General features: G+C 33.2%; 1 protein-coding gene across 1 annotated transcript; it reads left to right on the plus strand.

The window, feature by feature from the left end:
* Positions 1-373: 373 nt before the first annotated feature.
* On the plus strand, positions 374-11,216 carry LOC108680630 (blastula protease 10). The gene is made up of 9 exons (XM_018169503.2): positions 374-432; positions 3,013-3,147; positions 4,445-4,637; positions 6,035-6,098; positions 6,870-7,017; positions 7,632-7,830; positions 9,267-9,407; positions 9,925-10,005; positions 10,612-11,216. The coding sequence occupies exons 2-9, from the start codon at positions 3,037-3,039 to the stop codon at positions 10,938-10,940; spliced, it is 1,266 nt and encodes a 421-aa protein (XP_018024992.2). The 5' UTR covers positions 374-432; positions 3,013-3,036; the 3' UTR covers positions 10,941-11,216.
* The last annotated feature ends 6,712 nt before the right edge of the window (positions 11,217-17,928 follow it).

Consider the following 17,928-nt stretch of genomic DNA (forward strand, 5'->3'; position numbering starts at 1 on the left):
GAACAATATTATTGATATGAAACGATGTCACACGAACAAAATATGCTTGGACATAAACGAAAATTGGGAATTATATGGATTAAGCTGCAAATATTCGGTTAAATTATACAGCCTTACAACCCACTATCGTAGCTTTAAATGACAATCTCGGAATTCGAATTTTGATTCTAAATTCCACGAACTTTGCGAGGTGTTTCAAAATGTGAGGTTAATTTTTGATAACTAAGTATACTGCATGAGAAAATAATATCATTCAAATTTCTACTGCAGGTCTGCGTGTTCTGAGCAACAGTCGACTGGTCGTCATCGAGTGTTCGTACATTGGAGCGCAGCTGCTAGACTTTCGACCGTCTCACTTGCCAGTCGTGTAATTTTGCTTTAAGAGAACGGACGACAATATTGCAGTCGAGCGCTGCGCTGGAATTATTTCGAGTAGGTGTTTACTAAATATGTTGTGTCCAAACTCGGAATTTAACTTGGTGGTTGCTTCATGAACTTTTTTTTGGTCGATGTTTTTAGTTGTTCTGTTTGAAACTGTTCAATATCTTGATAATTTGGTTGCTGCCTGATACTGACCGGGCGAATACATCTTTATTACCCTTGCGAACTGAATAATTTCATGAGGTCATGTTATAAATATGCATCTAAGTAACGAAGCTAATGGGCAAAAACGTGCTAGCAGAGCACAGAGATACCGAAATTCTACTTTTGAAAAATTAGAAACCATGAATAAATAAACTTAGATTGTTAATTATCAAGGGCTTCGTTTGAAACAAATTGTTCAAGCTGAACGCAAGCCTAGCTCATCAAATTAATAAACTTCCTCTTTCAAGTTAGAGCCCAATAATAATAATTTAAAAAGGATATAAATTATGAAGCTACCACGCCAATTTATCAGAGCGCGCGTGTTGCGCGACATTATGTCAACATTTCCACTTAGAGCCGAAAAATTATGTTGCACTGTTGGGAAACTTGTTATTATGATTGTTCTTAACCTTATTAATCCATTGTTTATCTTATCTTTCTGGACTCTAAAACGAAAGTATATTATTTCCAAACAAGCGATGGAAATGTTTCATTTGCCTAAATAGTCATACATTTAACCACAATTATACAAGTACGTGTTTTAAATATGTGGATATGAACAACTCAAGATTTCAATTATTGCTCCGAATGTGTCTTGTACAAGATTCGAATTTCTGGATACGACTGTCGTGTAACAAAATTCCCACTTGTCATATTTCAAATAATTCAATTTAAATTCAATTTAATTTCAGTCAGTTTACTTCGTTCGTTAGACGAAGGGTCGCTAAGTTCACCTGATTTTCTAATTTCCCCAAGTCGTAATATTTCTTTTGTTGCAGACTTAATCAGCGTTCAGAATTTGAAAATTAATTTGGTTTCGTGCGATATATAATCTAAACAAAATACTGTACTCTTCTCAGTAAAAATAATCTGCAGTTAGTTCATGCATAATTTATCGGCTAAGATTTACATTGTTCACTCACTACTAGTCAAAATTGCCAAGTATTGTGGAGCTTTAGCTTACAAAATCCAACGCAGTGACACGTTTAAGTTTGTCAGCTTATTTTTAGCGCATTTTCTCTTTTATGAAAAAAATGTACTATTGTGCTCGCCATGTCCGTCCGTCCGTCTGTCTGTCCGTCTGTCTGTCAATCCGTCTGTCCGTGACCTCAAGTTTTCGTCGACGAGAAAATGCGCTCGCTGTCACTCACTGCAGTGAGTACTGAGTTATATTTTTGGTATGTTGTTAGTTTCACGTGAGTAACGAAAGGAAACGCCTATAAATTCAGGATTGTTGCAGAGTCTTCGTAAAAACTGTATTACTTGTATTTGAGTAGATTTGAATAACCCTGCTTGTTCGAAATAATTGAATCATTGATACTGGTGAATCCGACGAATATGAAATTAGATGATGGTGTGTAAAAAAATTTGTTTATAAAAAAATTCATTTTGTTCACACTACATTGTTTTGGTCCGCGGTTGAATGATCAAAGAATGGCTTTTGATATTATTGCTTTACTCATTATACTCAAAGCAGTGCGATTCAAACAACTTATTAATAAACGAGTTTTAATCTCGGAGGGTTTTTACAGGCATGCGTTCGCATGTGTTATTAATCTCATGACGTATGTGAAACAAAAACGACCAAATATTAAATTCATTTTGCAACAGTAGTTTTCCTTAATACGATAGCATTGGCCCTAATTAAATCGTCGCTAAAATTGAATTATTAATTTATTCCGACTCATTTTTGGATATAATGAAGGTTTTTACCACTAGCAGGAAATTAACTGTTTAAGTTGTAATGCATATCATGGCATGAATCTAATTTAACTTTTTATGTTTTTCTCTATCAAAATCATTGCCATTCTAGGAAATGGTTGTCAAAGAACTTTTATTGCGCATTCATGTTGTAAAATTTTCTATGAAATAAAAGAACCTATAATAGTATCTTAATTGAAAATATTGCATATTATAGGATTATTTATGGCTGGTTTAACCTTTAATTTATTTATTTCTATTTTCTTTATTAAGTTTTATAACAAAGTTCGGAGAACATGTATTTTTCTTGAAAATATGATATATAATAGTATTATATATGGCTGATTTAACCTTTATTTTATTTATTTCCATTTTCCTTATCAGATTTTAGAATAGAACAAAGTTCAAGGAACATGTCTTTTTCTTGAAAATTTTATATAATATAGGATTATTTATGACTGATTTGAACCTTTAATTTATTTATTTCAATTTTCTTTATCAGATTTTATAACAAAGTTCAAGGAACATGTATTTTTCTTGAAAATTTTATATAATATAGGATTATTTATGACTGATTGAACCCTTAATATATTTATTTCAATTTTCTTTATCAGATTTTATAACAAAGTTCAAGGAACATGTCTTTTTCTTGAAAATATTATATATTATAGGATTATTTATGGCTGCTTCAACCTTTAATTTATTTATTTCAATTTTCTTTATCAGATTTTAAAACAAAGTTCAGGGAACATGTCATGTACGTCTGGCTGCATGAGGCAGGCTGTAGGCACGGCGCTTGTCATGCTGTGTGTGTGGACGCCGGGCCTGCTGCTCACCGCGGCCGTGGACTCGAACCCGATGGTCAGTTTTTTTTGAGAAACAAAAAAAGAATTTTTCATGGGAATTGTAATTAAAATGTAATTAATTATTGATGATAAGCTGATAATAATAAATATTATTATTATGTATATTGTAACAGTTATCTCAGTGACAGCGACTAATATCGTAAAATTGGTTGCAAAAAGATGTGCACCACAACCATAACAGTCCTAATATTCAATTCGGAAAAACAAATTTTCTCATATAATTTTTTAAACAATCATATCTTGTAATAGTATATCATCACTGACATAAATGAAAATTTTATTTCCTAATGAATTTGGACGATTGTCAATAGAAATTAATGAAAATTTTTATCGAACGACAGATTAATTAACCACGTATTTATGTATTACGGATTAATAAACAAACATTTAATAGTCATATGAATCTAGCAATGAGTTCTTTGTGTTCATAACTTACATAACGCGAAAAATGGAAACAAAAATGTCCGAGGTTCAAGAACATCTCGATTACAGTTATTCTTGGCTGCCATTAACAGTGCTTATTGTAAAAATAATATGCGTTTAAAAATTACTTTTTAAAGACATCACTTCTTAAGAATCCAGTGTCTCCGATGTTACGCATGAACAATGAATTTCTAATTTTATATTCATATATGAAAAATTTCTGTTAATTTTTTTTTCAATATATAACAAAATTAAATTTTCGAAATTATTTATTCTATAAATTGATTCACGCAGAGTCTCCAACTTTACGCAAGTGTGCAAAGTTTCAGATCGATTGAGGGAGAGGTAGAAGTGTCTTAAATATCGATTATAAGATTTGTAGCAGACAAACAAACAAACAACAAGAATTGAAGTTAAAGAGAAGTGTTGTAATAATTAGTGTTTGATTAACCGCGCCACTCAGAGATTAACTTTAACTAATGAACGTATGAACGCCGTTCCCTTATTCTGTCGAACGACAAAAAATAGCGCAGTTTTGCATTTCAAAACAAATCCTAAATTGTTAATGAGTTAAATTATTGTGGCGGAAAAAATTTGTCCTCAAATGGATGAAATGTAAAATGGATGAAAAAATTTGCGTGTGAAATCACATACAAAGTAGATTCTAACGTAGGTATGCAGTGCAGTTAGATGTACAGGTGCAGCTTACATTTGCAATATATATGCAATTCAATAATCGGCAAATTAAGTCACAAATAACATATTCAGTTAAATTTATATTATTGCAAATTTAAGTCTTCTCTAAGAGAGAAGACCTAGTCTTCCTCTCCTTAAATTTTCTTAGTCTTAACACTCAATTTTCCCTCCAGACAGTTAAAGATGAGGCAGCGCAGGAAGCGTTGAGTTCCAACTTCAACATAGGAGTGCCCGGCGAAGACAGTCAGCTCGAGAGCAACTTCACTCAACCCTTTGATCCCAATATTCGCCAAGGCGTCTCCTCTTCCGCGAATCTTTGGCCTAAGATTAACGGGTTTCCGACCATCATTTATAAGATGGGTGGAAGTGAGTACTTACTAGCTCTGGCGTGAAGCGCTCTCGTGATTATTAAATCCATTGATGTGTTTCCGTCAGGGATGCTTCAAATGAAAGACTATCTTGCCAAAACGTCACTCGTTTGACTTACGGGACTCATAGATTACTGTCATGTAATATCATTTGATTAATTTAATGTATGTGATCGAAATTTATGAATTTGTTTTGAATTTCATATCACCTAATTTATACCTACATGTGTTTCATGTGATGAAATTAATGTTTTTTACTTTTTAAAGATTGTTGCCCACCGGGAGATGTCTTATGAATAATTTTTTTAACAGATTCATAATATTTGAGCGCTGTAGCATTTCATCTTCATAACAGTGCATTGCTTAAAAAAATTTCATCAGTTTTGAATATTTTGCCGTGTATTGTTAATAATTTTATTTAAAATTAAGACTAAAATATTAAAAACTCATTAAAAATGCCAACTTAATCCCAATTAGCGCACCCATTTTCATAAACTCATGATTCTACGATTAATCCTCAAAATTAATGTTCCGCATCCATAATTTATTCCGACTGAAAAATTTACACTGAAGAAAGTTCGCCGAGATAAATACAAACAATTAACGGCTACAATTTATATCAGGATTAAAAGCTGATTTAATAAGATGAGTGCACGGGACTAAGTGCATCGTCAGGAGAATTACAAATAATTTCCATTTTAGTTTGATCTCTTAATTGCAATGGTTTTAATAAGGCCAATCTGGTATTACTATTTTTCTGAATAGAAGGCTAAACTTCTTGGAATATAAAGATATTTCAGTTTTATGAATACAGAAATGAAGTGTTATCAGCAAAATATTTCTGACGAAAAGGTCAAAACATACATAGAACTATGAATTTAAAGATTTAGTGAAAAATTTGAATGAAATATTCTGAAAATTTTCTCCTAATTAATTAACTGCCGATTTTCTAGAGGTAATTCTGTAATTTTCTTCTAACTACCGATCTTTCTGTGATAATCATATAATTTGTTCTAGAAAATATCTTTGTCTTGTATTTCGTAGGATCAATATATTATATTGTAAAATTGATACTTTTTAGCACATTTTCTCATTTATGGAAAAAATGCACTATTGTGCTCGTCCGTCTGTCACGTCCGTCCGTGACCTCAAGTTTTCGTCGACGAGAAAATGCGCTTTCAGTCACTCACTGCACTGAGTGCTGAGTTATATTTTATAGTAATATGTTTGAAAATTCTTCGCTCTCTAAAATGATATCACATGAAATCTTTTCTTATTTAAAAGTGGAAGCGACCGCGAGATTTAATGACAATGATCCCATTATTCTGGTTAGCATAGAGAGCTTCTTCATTGTGTTTCACTCTCATAAGTGTTTCTTTTAATGGTTCTTTGCAGCGAGAGTACAGAGCTCTACCATTAGAGCGGCCCTTGATCAATATGAGCTACACACTTGCTTAAGGTAATTATCCCACGGAAAAATTCATAAAAAGTGAGCGCTCGGCATAAATTAAGTTTCAAAATTGTCTCAGTCCCCCTGCAGTAGTTTGTCATGCTTCCCTCATTTCAAAATTGAAGGGAAGTCGTAAATTGAACAAGAAAAACCTTACTAAATATAAAGATTCCATTTGGCCAATAATGTTATGGAAATTTCAAGGGAACGTCAATTAGAATTTTACAATTTCATTGACGACAATTGGATTTGTATTAGCAGTTGCAATTGGCAGTCAAGTCCACACATGTCATGCTAATATTACAAGTTTGTAAAGTTTATTACGTAATTTCTTATTCGTAATGTTAAATGAATTAATAATTTATTAACATACGTCTGGGATTAGAGATGCTATGTTTGCAATGTTATCATGTCGAATATTTTGAAAATTAGAACAATATTTTACCCGACGTGTATAATACTGAAGTAAATTATTTGCACTGACACCAATATTTAAATTCATTAATCAGGCATTGGACTTTATAACTTTATGTGTGTGATGGTTTTTGATATTGTGCTCCAAAACTAAGAGATTAATCTCAGAATATGCCGATAAAAAAATCACATTCACCTTTTTACTAATAAATAAACTGTTTCAGAATGAGCTCCATATATTCACCGTACTGTTTTCTTCCTACACTCTGTTAAGTAGAAACCGCATTTTTCTCTTACGCTTAATAATATAGAAACAATTTTTTTTATCAAACACTTAATAATATAGAAACTGAATTTATCTCACAGGTTTCAGCAGACACCAAAGTTTTTGTATCTGGGAAACCGCCTCTCGTTTGTGGCGGGCTCTGGGTGCTCCTCGTATGTAGGATACCAGCCGAATTTCATTACCTGGATTTTTGGCCAACACATAACATTGGCTGAAGCTTGCGACAAAGTATGAAACACGTTCAACCATATCAATAGTTGGCTTAGTTTTAATGTTTTAATTACATTAATTCGATCCCATAATTTTTATTACTTGTGTTATTATTATATTGTCATTATTATTATTACTTTTATTATTATTAATGTTATTATTACTTCTATTATTATTAGTATAAACATTATAAAAATTTATTGTTATAAATTTAAAGTTCTGGTAATTAATTTCTAGTATTTTTAATTCTAGTTTTACAATGACTCAACCAATTTTCAGCTGGTAGGCTGGACGATAAGCAATCATGAGAAGTGCCTCTGCGGCGTCAATTTTCTGAAAAGAGACTAGAACGAATTACTCTTACTCATCTGATAAATATTGGTCCAATGTTATTTTTTAGTCATCAGAGCAATATTTAAAATTAAAAGGTTTTCACGCCTGTGGTAATATTTCGAAAATAGTTAATTTTCTCGCTGCAGGTTCGGACTGAATACGGGGCTCGAACACAGAACTCCAACTCAACTGGAATATACTCGCCTAATTTTATTGCATGGTCTTCAAAGCAACATTGAGTATCAATTGTTTACGCGCTTTTACGAATATTTATAAAATATTCCATTTTTTTGCTGCAGGTTTGGACGGTCATCCACGAAGTTGGCCACGCTCTTGGCCTGTACCACACACAAGGACGTTCAGATCGAGACGCTCACGTCAAAATACTCTTCCAAAATGTGCAAGCTGGCACGCAAAACAATTTCAACAAATACAATACCAAGGATTTCGATACTGAATACGATTTGCTCTCAGTCATGCACTACGGACCTTTTGTGAGTATGAAACGTCTCTGGGAATGACGATGTTTTTTAAGGTAATGTTTTCTCACTTCAGTGCCTATAAGTTTTTTCTCTCAGAGAGAGTCAAAGTTTTTTTTAATTTGATAAATAATATATATTATATGATAAATCATGATTAAAAGCATTTGAAATTTATAAGTTACCTATTGAATTTTATGTTGTACGATAAAAAAAATATAGGAAGACTTGTTGAAGTGGATTGCTTATCTTAATTGCATATGGAGTTACCGTAATTAATATCATATCTTCACGTTTGCAGCCATAATACATAGATTTAAAAAAAATGACAGATTTTGAATATGGGTAATGAAAAATGTATCCGGTGCTCTGCTAGCGCAAAAGTGATGAAGAATTGAACGAGAGATATAGCTCCACTGCAGTGTATTCTATCGCGAATAGAGACAGCTTTATTTCATGGGCACAGCACCTAATCCTCCCATAACAGCCGAAAGTGTCTTTGATACGAATATTGTAGAATGTTAGCGTTTCATGGAGCGCTTACAACAAACATTCCATGCGGGCATCCATCACCGGAAAATGTAGTAGAATCACTGATATCAAGTCCAGATGACTGTTGCCAACAATCATTTACTGAGAATTTGAGAATGTACATTCAGTTTGAAGAGTTAATAAAACCCGTTTGACCACCGAATACTTTTTCAATTCAACTTTTTATGCAATTACTCACATCAGTCAGAACTCTTGATACCTGCAAAAAACAAGGATTCACCTCGAACGGCCAGACAACTGTCTTATTTCTAATATAAATTTATAGGCAGAGATTCACCTCGAATGGCAAGAAAATTGGCTTATTTCTTACATTAATTTATACGCAGAGAATAACTTTAAATGGCCACAACTGCCTTATTTCTAACATAAATTTATAGGCAGAGATTCACCTCGAATGGCAAGAAAATTGGCTTATTTCTTACATTAATTTATACGCAGAGAATAAGTTTGAATGGCCACAACTGCCTTATTTATATTATTATTCTATTATTATATTGAACATAACGCCTCGCAATCCAGCGCGCAAGAAGCCGATGTACGGCTTTTAGAAATAAAACTAAAGTTATTTCAAGGAAATTCATTTATTATTTTTTTGCTAATCATGAACTGGGAATAAGTCCCTAAAACATAAAAGTGAGTCAATCGTGGACCATGGCAGTAGAATCAGGAGTACAAATTTGATAATATGATTGATCCAAATATGTAATAAGATCAATATATTTATACCTATATAATATTGAGAACCAAACTACATAATAAATAGGCATATTGGTTAAAAGTAAAGTCGGCTCATATTATATTATCTATTTGATGATTTAACCCTATGAATATGCACTAGAAGTTGTGATATTAATATGTTTCGATTCAGGAACATCGCATATAAAAACCTAACATTTTTTATAGATTTGTGGGTGTCTAAGTGCGCTGACATCTCTGGTGATCCTTGCCAGAACCTAGGCTATTTGGGACCGAATTGTACATGCGTTTGCCCAGCTGGAACATCGGGACAACTTTGTGAGATCAAGGAGATAGAGTCATATACTAGTAAGTTATCATACCATTGGGAATTAAACCTCAGTATTTTAAGGCGAACTTTGTTAGTCCAAAATAAATTCGTACATGGATTGAGCTACCATTACATCTATGTCCAGAATTTATGTACGTATTAATGCAATATAAATTTTTTATGTAGAGGGAGTAGATTCAAAATAAATGAAACTTTTAAATGGACTAATGAACACCATAAGCCTGACTGTTGAGATTCAGTAATTATATTTGTATTCATCAATGAGATAAAGGGTACCGAATATTTAATATTTCGATCTTTAGGTTCTTATTATTAGTAGAGAAAAAAATAACTATACATGAAATATATATCACATCTTGAACTATAGTTTTACAACGTTAAAAGTTGCGTTAATAGAGTAATTACGAGGTTCAAAGAGAAAATAGTGGCTAGTCTAGCCAAAAACCATCATCATTAAGCATTATTATTAAATTTAGAAATGATGCTACCGATCATCATCATTCATCAACTTTAATTCTTTGATGTCATTGGCAGAGGCCCTCATGAATCAGTACTTGCCGAAAAATCAAGTACTCATTACCGAAGAAGCGATATCTTCTGCTACAACGATGATGGGTATGTTTTAGTTCTTAGTTTCTTTTCGCTGCATGTAATCATTATTAAGCCAAACATTATTTGTAGCTCCTATTTATGGCACTACAACCTGCGACAATACAAGATCCTACGACATTCCTGCCACAAGATTTTAAATAAGGATAAATAGCAAGTTGGCTTTTTACGTATGGCTCGAAATTTGCTGCAGTGAGGTATACATTACATGAATTCGTAATTTTTCTACCATAAAGTGATAACAAAGCAAAATAAGCAGTCGTCACATAGGGAGGTTTTAAGGGTAAAATGGTACAAAAAACATTCCTGCGCATATGGAATGTTATATGGCTTATGCACAAATTAGTTATTTAATAGTTGTTTGGTACATGAAACATTTTTTCTACAATTTTGCAGTGTTATACAGCACTTTTCCATTACTCGTTAGGTTAATGAAATTTGTAGTCTATTGTCATTAAACTACTGTATATGCAATTTAATTTCATTTAAAACAATGTACACGTTGCTTGCAGTTTGGAAGCGAGAAATTATTTTTTATCTCCAAAAAGAATAGCATCTATTCCTGACTTCAGAATGTCTCCTTCAGTACGGATATCTTCTCACTGATTCCAGGTGACATTTTCACGAAACTGTTCGAGGCTCCAGCATGCTTCCGACCACAACTGACGGTCACATATTTCCAGTTGGCAGCCCGGGATCTTCTCGGCCGTTGTTCTGTGCAAGGCACTGAAATTGGCCTCGATGGACCGAGCGAGAGTGGCACTGTCTATTGCGGCTCAGAACTTGAACAGGGACAAAATTTTACGAGTAATTTTAGAACACTTTTCGTCTTCTATTGGGTTGGGATAAACAACAACACCTTAGGCTTTGAGTTTGATGTAAAGTTTGTTGAGAAGTCAGGATGCACTGAAGTAGGAGGATCCGAAGTCATAACAGGATGATTGGGATGACGTTTTTAAACAGTTTGCTTGACCTTATTAATATTAGTGAAAGTTTGTTTGTTTGTGTGTGTTTTAAGTCTGGTCTTTAAGCTCTTTAAGCATGTAATCAAAATTCATTTCGTACCTGGTAATTACCTAACTTTAAAATTTAATAGTAGTGTGAGAACAGTGAAGAATTGCAAAACTGGGTGAAGGGATGTACCAAAAATTCATACCTGCTTTTAAATCTTAATAAATGAATGTAGTTGAGATGACGACAATTTTTTATTACTCTAATGGGAGTCAAATAGAATTTTCATGTTTCACGACTATGCAAAATGTGATTTTAAAGGGCAGTTTTTAATTAACATACAGTAAATCTTTATTTTAAAATGGGATTCGGCATTAAAAATTGCAGGGCTTTTCGAACCAGCGGAACCCCGGGAAAACCTAATTATATTTCTATTGTGGTGAAATTATTTAGTTAATATGCAATTAATTCAATCAATTTATCATAAATTTTATTTCATTTAAATTTTATTTTTGAACATAATTCGCACCGTCCATAGAATGCCATTTAACAGCTTTACTGAAATGGACTGTTTTATCATGAAATTCAAGATTAAGAGTGTAAAGGAAATACAGAATTAAAAAGCTGTATGCTTCAAGCGACTAATGTTTCGTGAATTTGATGAAAGCTGCTTTGAATGATTCATATAACTAAAGTATTTATTGCAATTAAATTTAGTTAACAGTGGTTTTCTTGAAGGAATTTGTAAACAAGAATATTAATGTGCACGATTGTGATTAAAAATGCATTGAATGTTTGTTTGTTATTTCACAACACGGGACCAAAATAATAATCTTTTTCATATCGATTTCTTTGTTGAATCATTGCTAATCGAAAAATGGTTCAAATATTGATAATTTGATAATTTTTCTTCGTATTTATTGACAAATAAATATATAATATATTCTCTCACAAGATGGTATTAATATTAAAGATCGTATGCTTCTTCGAGCTGTTGATCCAATCGTAATTATTTCCTTCGTGAGAAGTGATGATCAAAAATGTGTTTTATATTAGGATTCAGGTATATTGTTGTTTCGGGAGAGCTCACAGTAAACTTTTACTGTCATCTTCAACTTGTTTGGTTGGGATGTAATGAAACACTTAAAAATTTAGTGATAATAAAGGAACAATATCTATTTTATTCGTGAGCTACAATTCTTTATCGCAAACAATTGTAAACAGTTTGCTGGTGTTGTATGCATGGTTCTATTTATTTAATTGGCGATGTAGAAATAAATCGAATGCAAAACGTATAAGAACGGATCGCAAGACTTATTATATTAACTAATTAATAAATGAATGGTAATACCACTATTTCAAGATCTGAAAATACAAACCAAATGCAGTGATCTCTTATAGTATTCCTGACATCACAAATTGAAACCCCAAATTCGATTACAGATCAATCCTTTGCGTCGTTACAGTACGAGTTTTCATTGGGATAAATAATATCTCTGTTACAACACGAAACGCGACTTACACCAAGAATATCGTACAAGTGAATAAATGAAGCAGTGAACTTGTTAATAAATAGTATCTGTACTCACTTTAATATTATTGAATGAATGTTTAAACGAATAATAAGAATTATTCGCATAAACAATTATTAATAATAATTGAAATGAACGTTCGAAAACGAACTCTACCTTTTGATGAAGTGCAAGAGAAATAACTTTCAATTGAATCAATTTCTTTGAACAAACTTTTTAATAACGTTGAGAGTTACTCTATAATTGGCTCTTCCCCTTAGCCGTCTAATTAGCCGTCTCACGTGTCGGGAAGAAGTTTACTTCTTCAAGGCCATTGAGGCTCGTCTATCATACGCTTGTCTTCTCGCCATCTTGAGTTTTTGTTTTCAGTTGAAGTTTTCTAATTGACTGCAAACTTTCCCAGGAGCAATCTCAAGCCTTTGAACAACTTCAGGGATTTTAAAGAATCGATTTGGATTGCAACTTTGTTCGCAGTGAGGTACAAAAAGAATATCTGGCTTGCGAGAGACGAATTAAAACTTATGTACAACTATCGATATTATTTACTCCGAAATATAGGTTGAGTATTTTTGTCTATTTTTGGGATTTGAGTGACAATTGATGATGAATCATAGAAGGTTACAACAACGGTACTTAATTGACCGTATGAGAACTGTCCTATTATTAAGAATTCATCAAGATGCTTTTTAAAACATTCGGTTTCATGTTGTAAGTTTTATTTATATGCGTGCATTTAAAATTTTGCGCTAACAATGGATTTTTTGAGGAGTATAATCCCAAAAAAGTTCTGATTAGCTCATCCAGGATATTTCAGCTCAGAACTTTTTCAATTTTGTAGAAAAACTTTTATAAACACCTGCCTCACCTCAGTGAGAATCTCGGGTTGATGCCAATGAGACTAAAGTCAGAATTTGGAAAAAAGATATAACAATTCCACACATAAATTTATTTGCCTCAGTCGTGCAGTAAAAATTATCGTGCAGTCTTCTTCTTGAGATCGATTTAAGAAGGATCGATGAACTCATTACAAGTTGCATAATAATACAGAAAAAAACTCATAGAACATAGGGTCTTCTGAAGTGGATAAAATTCGAATGTAAATTAAAAACTAATTTACTGTGCACGTACTACATCTGTCATCTGTTATTTATTCTGATAAATGGTCGAACGTTTTGTTATTGAGATATTCTCATTTCATATTTCCATTGCTGTACTTCTATAGTCAGTTAGAAATTGATTCATCAGAATGAGGTTTCAGATGATTGATATTGGATTGAGAAACAAATCTATAGTGATTATTTATAACCGTTCTAAATAAAATGCATAAAATTATCTCAATTTCGAAACAAGTGTACTAAACCAATTTTACACCACATACACAAAATCATTCAGCCTTGACTATATTTTCATCACATAATGGAAATAAATCAGAATTATGAGAGAAAAATTAGTTTTAATCTTAATGAGCATTTCGAAGACCCGTGGAAATAAATTCAGCAGATGCTGTGCCAAATGAGCTGCTGTAATTAAGGCAGGATTGAAATTAAAATGCTTGGTTTATCTGCAAGCAGTCTGAATAGAATTGATAAACATGAAGTGAATAGGGAACATATTTTTCAGTTTGAATTTGGAACCAACGAACTGTTTTTTTAACATCAATATTTTCCGCAGCTACTATACAATCTGACGATTTTATGAAAAAATTATAAGACAGAATAAATTTAAACTTTCCCTCTTGTTATTCTTATCTCGTCATGAGTGTTATTCTACAGCTCACTGAAATAACTTCGAACACTCAAAATTTTCGTCCATGCACGAAAGTCAGAACATGATGGATTTGATGCATCAACAAATTAATAAATATATTAAATTAATTTCTATTCATCTTAGATTAACTTTTACAGTCTGTCTCTTTTGAAAGTCTAATTAAAGCTCAAATAAGCAAGAATATAAGTGAAGAAGGATAGAACAACTTAAATTAAGAAAAGAAAATAAACAATCCAAAACCACATATCCTGCCGGCATTGGCTACAGATGAGCTTGCCGACGCCATATTCGAAAACAATTCTTCACTTTCCAGCGCAAAAATCGACTTTTCCGGCGAACCTGCCCCGCAAACAAATTAGGTTTGTTCGAGCGGCGATAAGAATAAGAATTCCGTTCAGCAGGAAATTGGTGAGCTTAAGGAAATGGAGGGCAGTATTTCCCATGCGTGAGATGAACGACGAAACGGTTTGCAGTGCACCTGATCGCCTCGTTGTCTCAGGTCGTAACTCGCAGCGATTGCGTCGAAATGCCGGCACCTTCTTTAAAGGGCTGCAGATGAAGGAGTTGCCGGTGCAATGTGACCGGGTAACTTCATAAAAACTATACATTTCATTCTCAGAACTGAACAGGAAAATCAAATTTTTTCTGAGCTCCAGAATTTGTTCGTCTCAATTCGCAAGAATATTCTTGATTTTATAAAATAAAAATATTTCTGACAGCAAGTCGTCAGAACAGATATTGTTAGGACTTTTAACCGAACATTTAGTTGAATAATAAAAGCTCAGAAGTTATTTGTCTCAATATAATAACACCATAGATCCAGTTTGCACCCCATAACAAACAGTTCCATGTGCGAAGAAAAGGCTTTGTGAGGCCGAGAAGGCGATTCATTAAGTCAGCGGCGCAGGAAATTACGCTCTACAAATAGTGTGACGAAGGCTGTGGAGACGCAGCTCGTTTGCTGGCAATGAAGAGCAAGCTGAAGTCAAATCTTGAGTCGTTTTGATCTTACCATTGGCGGTAATTTCTTTAAATGTGTTTAACACATCACGTATAATGAAAATAATGACATATCGTATATACTAACCAAGTTTCCCTCTATTCCTTATTTCTTATTCAAATTTGCCGTAATGATTTCCAATGAATCATTGCAGATATTTTGCACATATCACGCAAATGATTTTTTCTATCAAGCCAAGCCAGAAAATTTTGCGCAAGTTTTCCGGGGCTTCGATAATTTGTTTTCTTTGTGTCACTGCCAAGGCTTTAGAAGCACAGCCTTCGGGACATGAGATCTAATCTGGACATATAATAATATAATATGTTGCTCCTACCCAAAGGCCGTAAATGAGAACTTTTCGCTTATGATGTGCGACTAATTAGTATTGCCAGCCTTTTGAAAATTGAAATTCAACTGGAATTTTTCTTTTGGACACGAATTAATAATAAAATAAATTGCAAGAATGACTGTATCACCCGTCAGAAAAAAGGGAAATTAGGAAAAACTTCTTGAACCATTAAAGTGCATCGGGGCAACAGTCACAGGCTTGCGAGTAATTAAATTATTATTTGAGGTTGAAGTAGCTCAAAGAAGCAAGCTTAGAAGGTTTTGAGCTAAATCTCGATTATCGATATCTCAATTTTTGACGGGTTATTAAAATCTGGACACGTGCGATCCAGTGGGAGTGGGAATGCAACCTGGCAGTTAAACAGCGCAATGATTACACCCATCAATTTTTTACTAATATTCATGTAAACTAATCTTATTCAAACTTCAACATCTCCTAATTTAAGTTTCAATCTTCTCCCAGGTTGCGAGAGGGCGTAAAAATGGCAATAAGTAAGCAGGTGAAACAGTTGTGTCGTGCCTTCTGTGATGATCCTATTTATTTGTTCTCTATATCATGATGTCTAGATACTCTATGGCAGTGAATAGTTGTAAATTTTATAGTGTTTTTAATTGAAGACTTCGCAATTTTCCTTAAATGTTTGTACGAGATGTAACCTTATATTCTGTCTTGAAAATTTCTTGCAGTTTACAGGAGAACTAGTAGAACAATTTAAATTTTTGGAAATTAAACCTGTAATGCCAGCAAATAAGATTAAAGAACAATCAAATTCTTTCAACAAGGACTTTATGATTGCATTTTAAAACTATACATTTATAAGAGAGCATTTATTCAACGTGCTCTAAATATACTCAAATATGATCATAAGAGGCACAAACTTTTGTTGTTTAATAAATTTTCATATTAAAAGTGGTCATATCTCAATACTGCCGGCTTTACACAGGCCGGCTTCTTTCTGGGAACAATTGTCATAATTGCTACTTTACCTACGTAACTCCTCTTGATCCTATTTTACACAGCATTTGCAATAGTTTATAGCAGGAACAACTCCGTTCTTTTGTTCGCACCAAAATCATTGAGCGATAAGATCAGGAAAACTTCAGAGATTTGGTAGCGGCGTTCGTACGGCGGCCTTCGCCTCGTCATCTACCATCGGCTGCATCTTGTGTCAAAGAAGTCGTCGCTTGAGAGGCGGAAATTTCGGCGTAAATGTTCGCTTGATGAGGACCGGCCGATGAGATAGAAGCTCCGTTCTTCGGTTACANGGTCGCAGACTTTCTTTTTATTTAGCACTTGGGACAAATAAGAGCGTCAAGCAATTACCACAAATGCGTTGCTCGAGTCCAAAACAAACTCAATTTTGGGGATTAACAAAAAAATTTTCATGATATATTACGAAAATCTCAGGGATGAGCCGGAGGTGCGGTGGAAAATTTTTAAAGAAATTCATATGACGAGGCTGGTCAGAAAGTTTTTCTTGGTAAATATTAATCGTAAATAATCTGAAGACGGCGGACATGACATTTAATTTCTTGTGGTAAATGATGTCTTCTTCAGAATATGATAGTGAGCTATTGAAGAAATTGTTATGAAATAGTTCTAAGACAATTAAAAATACTCAATTCAAGTTGAGCAATTGCGATTTCCTGAACAATTTTCGAGAAAAAAAAAACATTTTAAAATACCACAATATTAAAAGGGAATTTTTGCTAAAGATTTCTTTGAACGGATTTCATAGAACAGATATTAAATTAGAAGATTATGTTCAAAGTCATTATTCGGAGTGGAAATCATTTCTGCTTTTTCATTGTATGTAATTTTGAGCAACCCCTACAAAAATATTTTGCAAGTGCTTAGCCTCATATATTTTGCATAGACAATAGCGTCATGGGAGTGTTTCTTGTATTACAATCAGAATCACAATTTAGAAAAAATAGTAAAATTTGTACTTTAGTGCGTATAATTATTTGCACAGTAAATTTGCACAGTAATTATTTGCACAGTAAATGCACAGTAAATCACATTAAGCGCAATTATTCATATGCGCTTGGCAAAGTTTTTTTGTGCTGACGGAAACCAATTCATCAAAACATTTGATCAATGATAAAATATTGCTTTATTAACGAATGTCGCGTCAAAAAATAAATGTTAGAGGAATGCCAAATTTAATTTGCCCACATAAATCACTGCGCAATTCAAATATTTTAGGAATTCAGGCACTGATATCACGACTTCAGGTACTATTATAATAGTAACTGAAGGTACTGAGATCACAACTTCAGGTACTATTAGGTACTGAGATCACGACTGCAGGTACTATTAGGTAGTGA

The sequence above is a fragment of the Hyalella azteca genome, unplaced genomic scaffold, assembly GCF_000764305.2.
Source record: "Hyalella azteca isolate HAZT.00-mixed unplaced genomic scaffold, Hazt_2.0.2 contig12759, whole genome shotgun sequence".
In the NCBI taxonomy this organism is placed as follows: Eukaryota; Metazoa; Arthropoda; class Malacostraca; order Amphipoda; family Hyalellidae; genus Hyalella; species Hyalella azteca.

What these genes read in the sequence shown, in the direction of transcription:
- LOC108680630 (XM_018169503.2), top strand. Translation starts at nt 3,037, where the DNA reads ATGTCATGTACGTCTGGCTGCATGAGGCAGGCTGTAGGCACGGCGCTT. An exon ending in TGGCTGAAGCTTGCGACAAA is followed by an intron (nt 7,018 to 7,631) that starts GTATGAAACACG and finishes TTTTTGCTGCAG; the next exon opens with GTTTGGACGGTCATCCACGA. An exon ending in GGAGATAGAGTCATATACTA is followed by an intron (nt 9,408 to 9,924) that starts GTAAGTTATCAT and finishes TGTCATTGGCAG; the next exon opens with AGGCCCTCATGAATCAGTAC.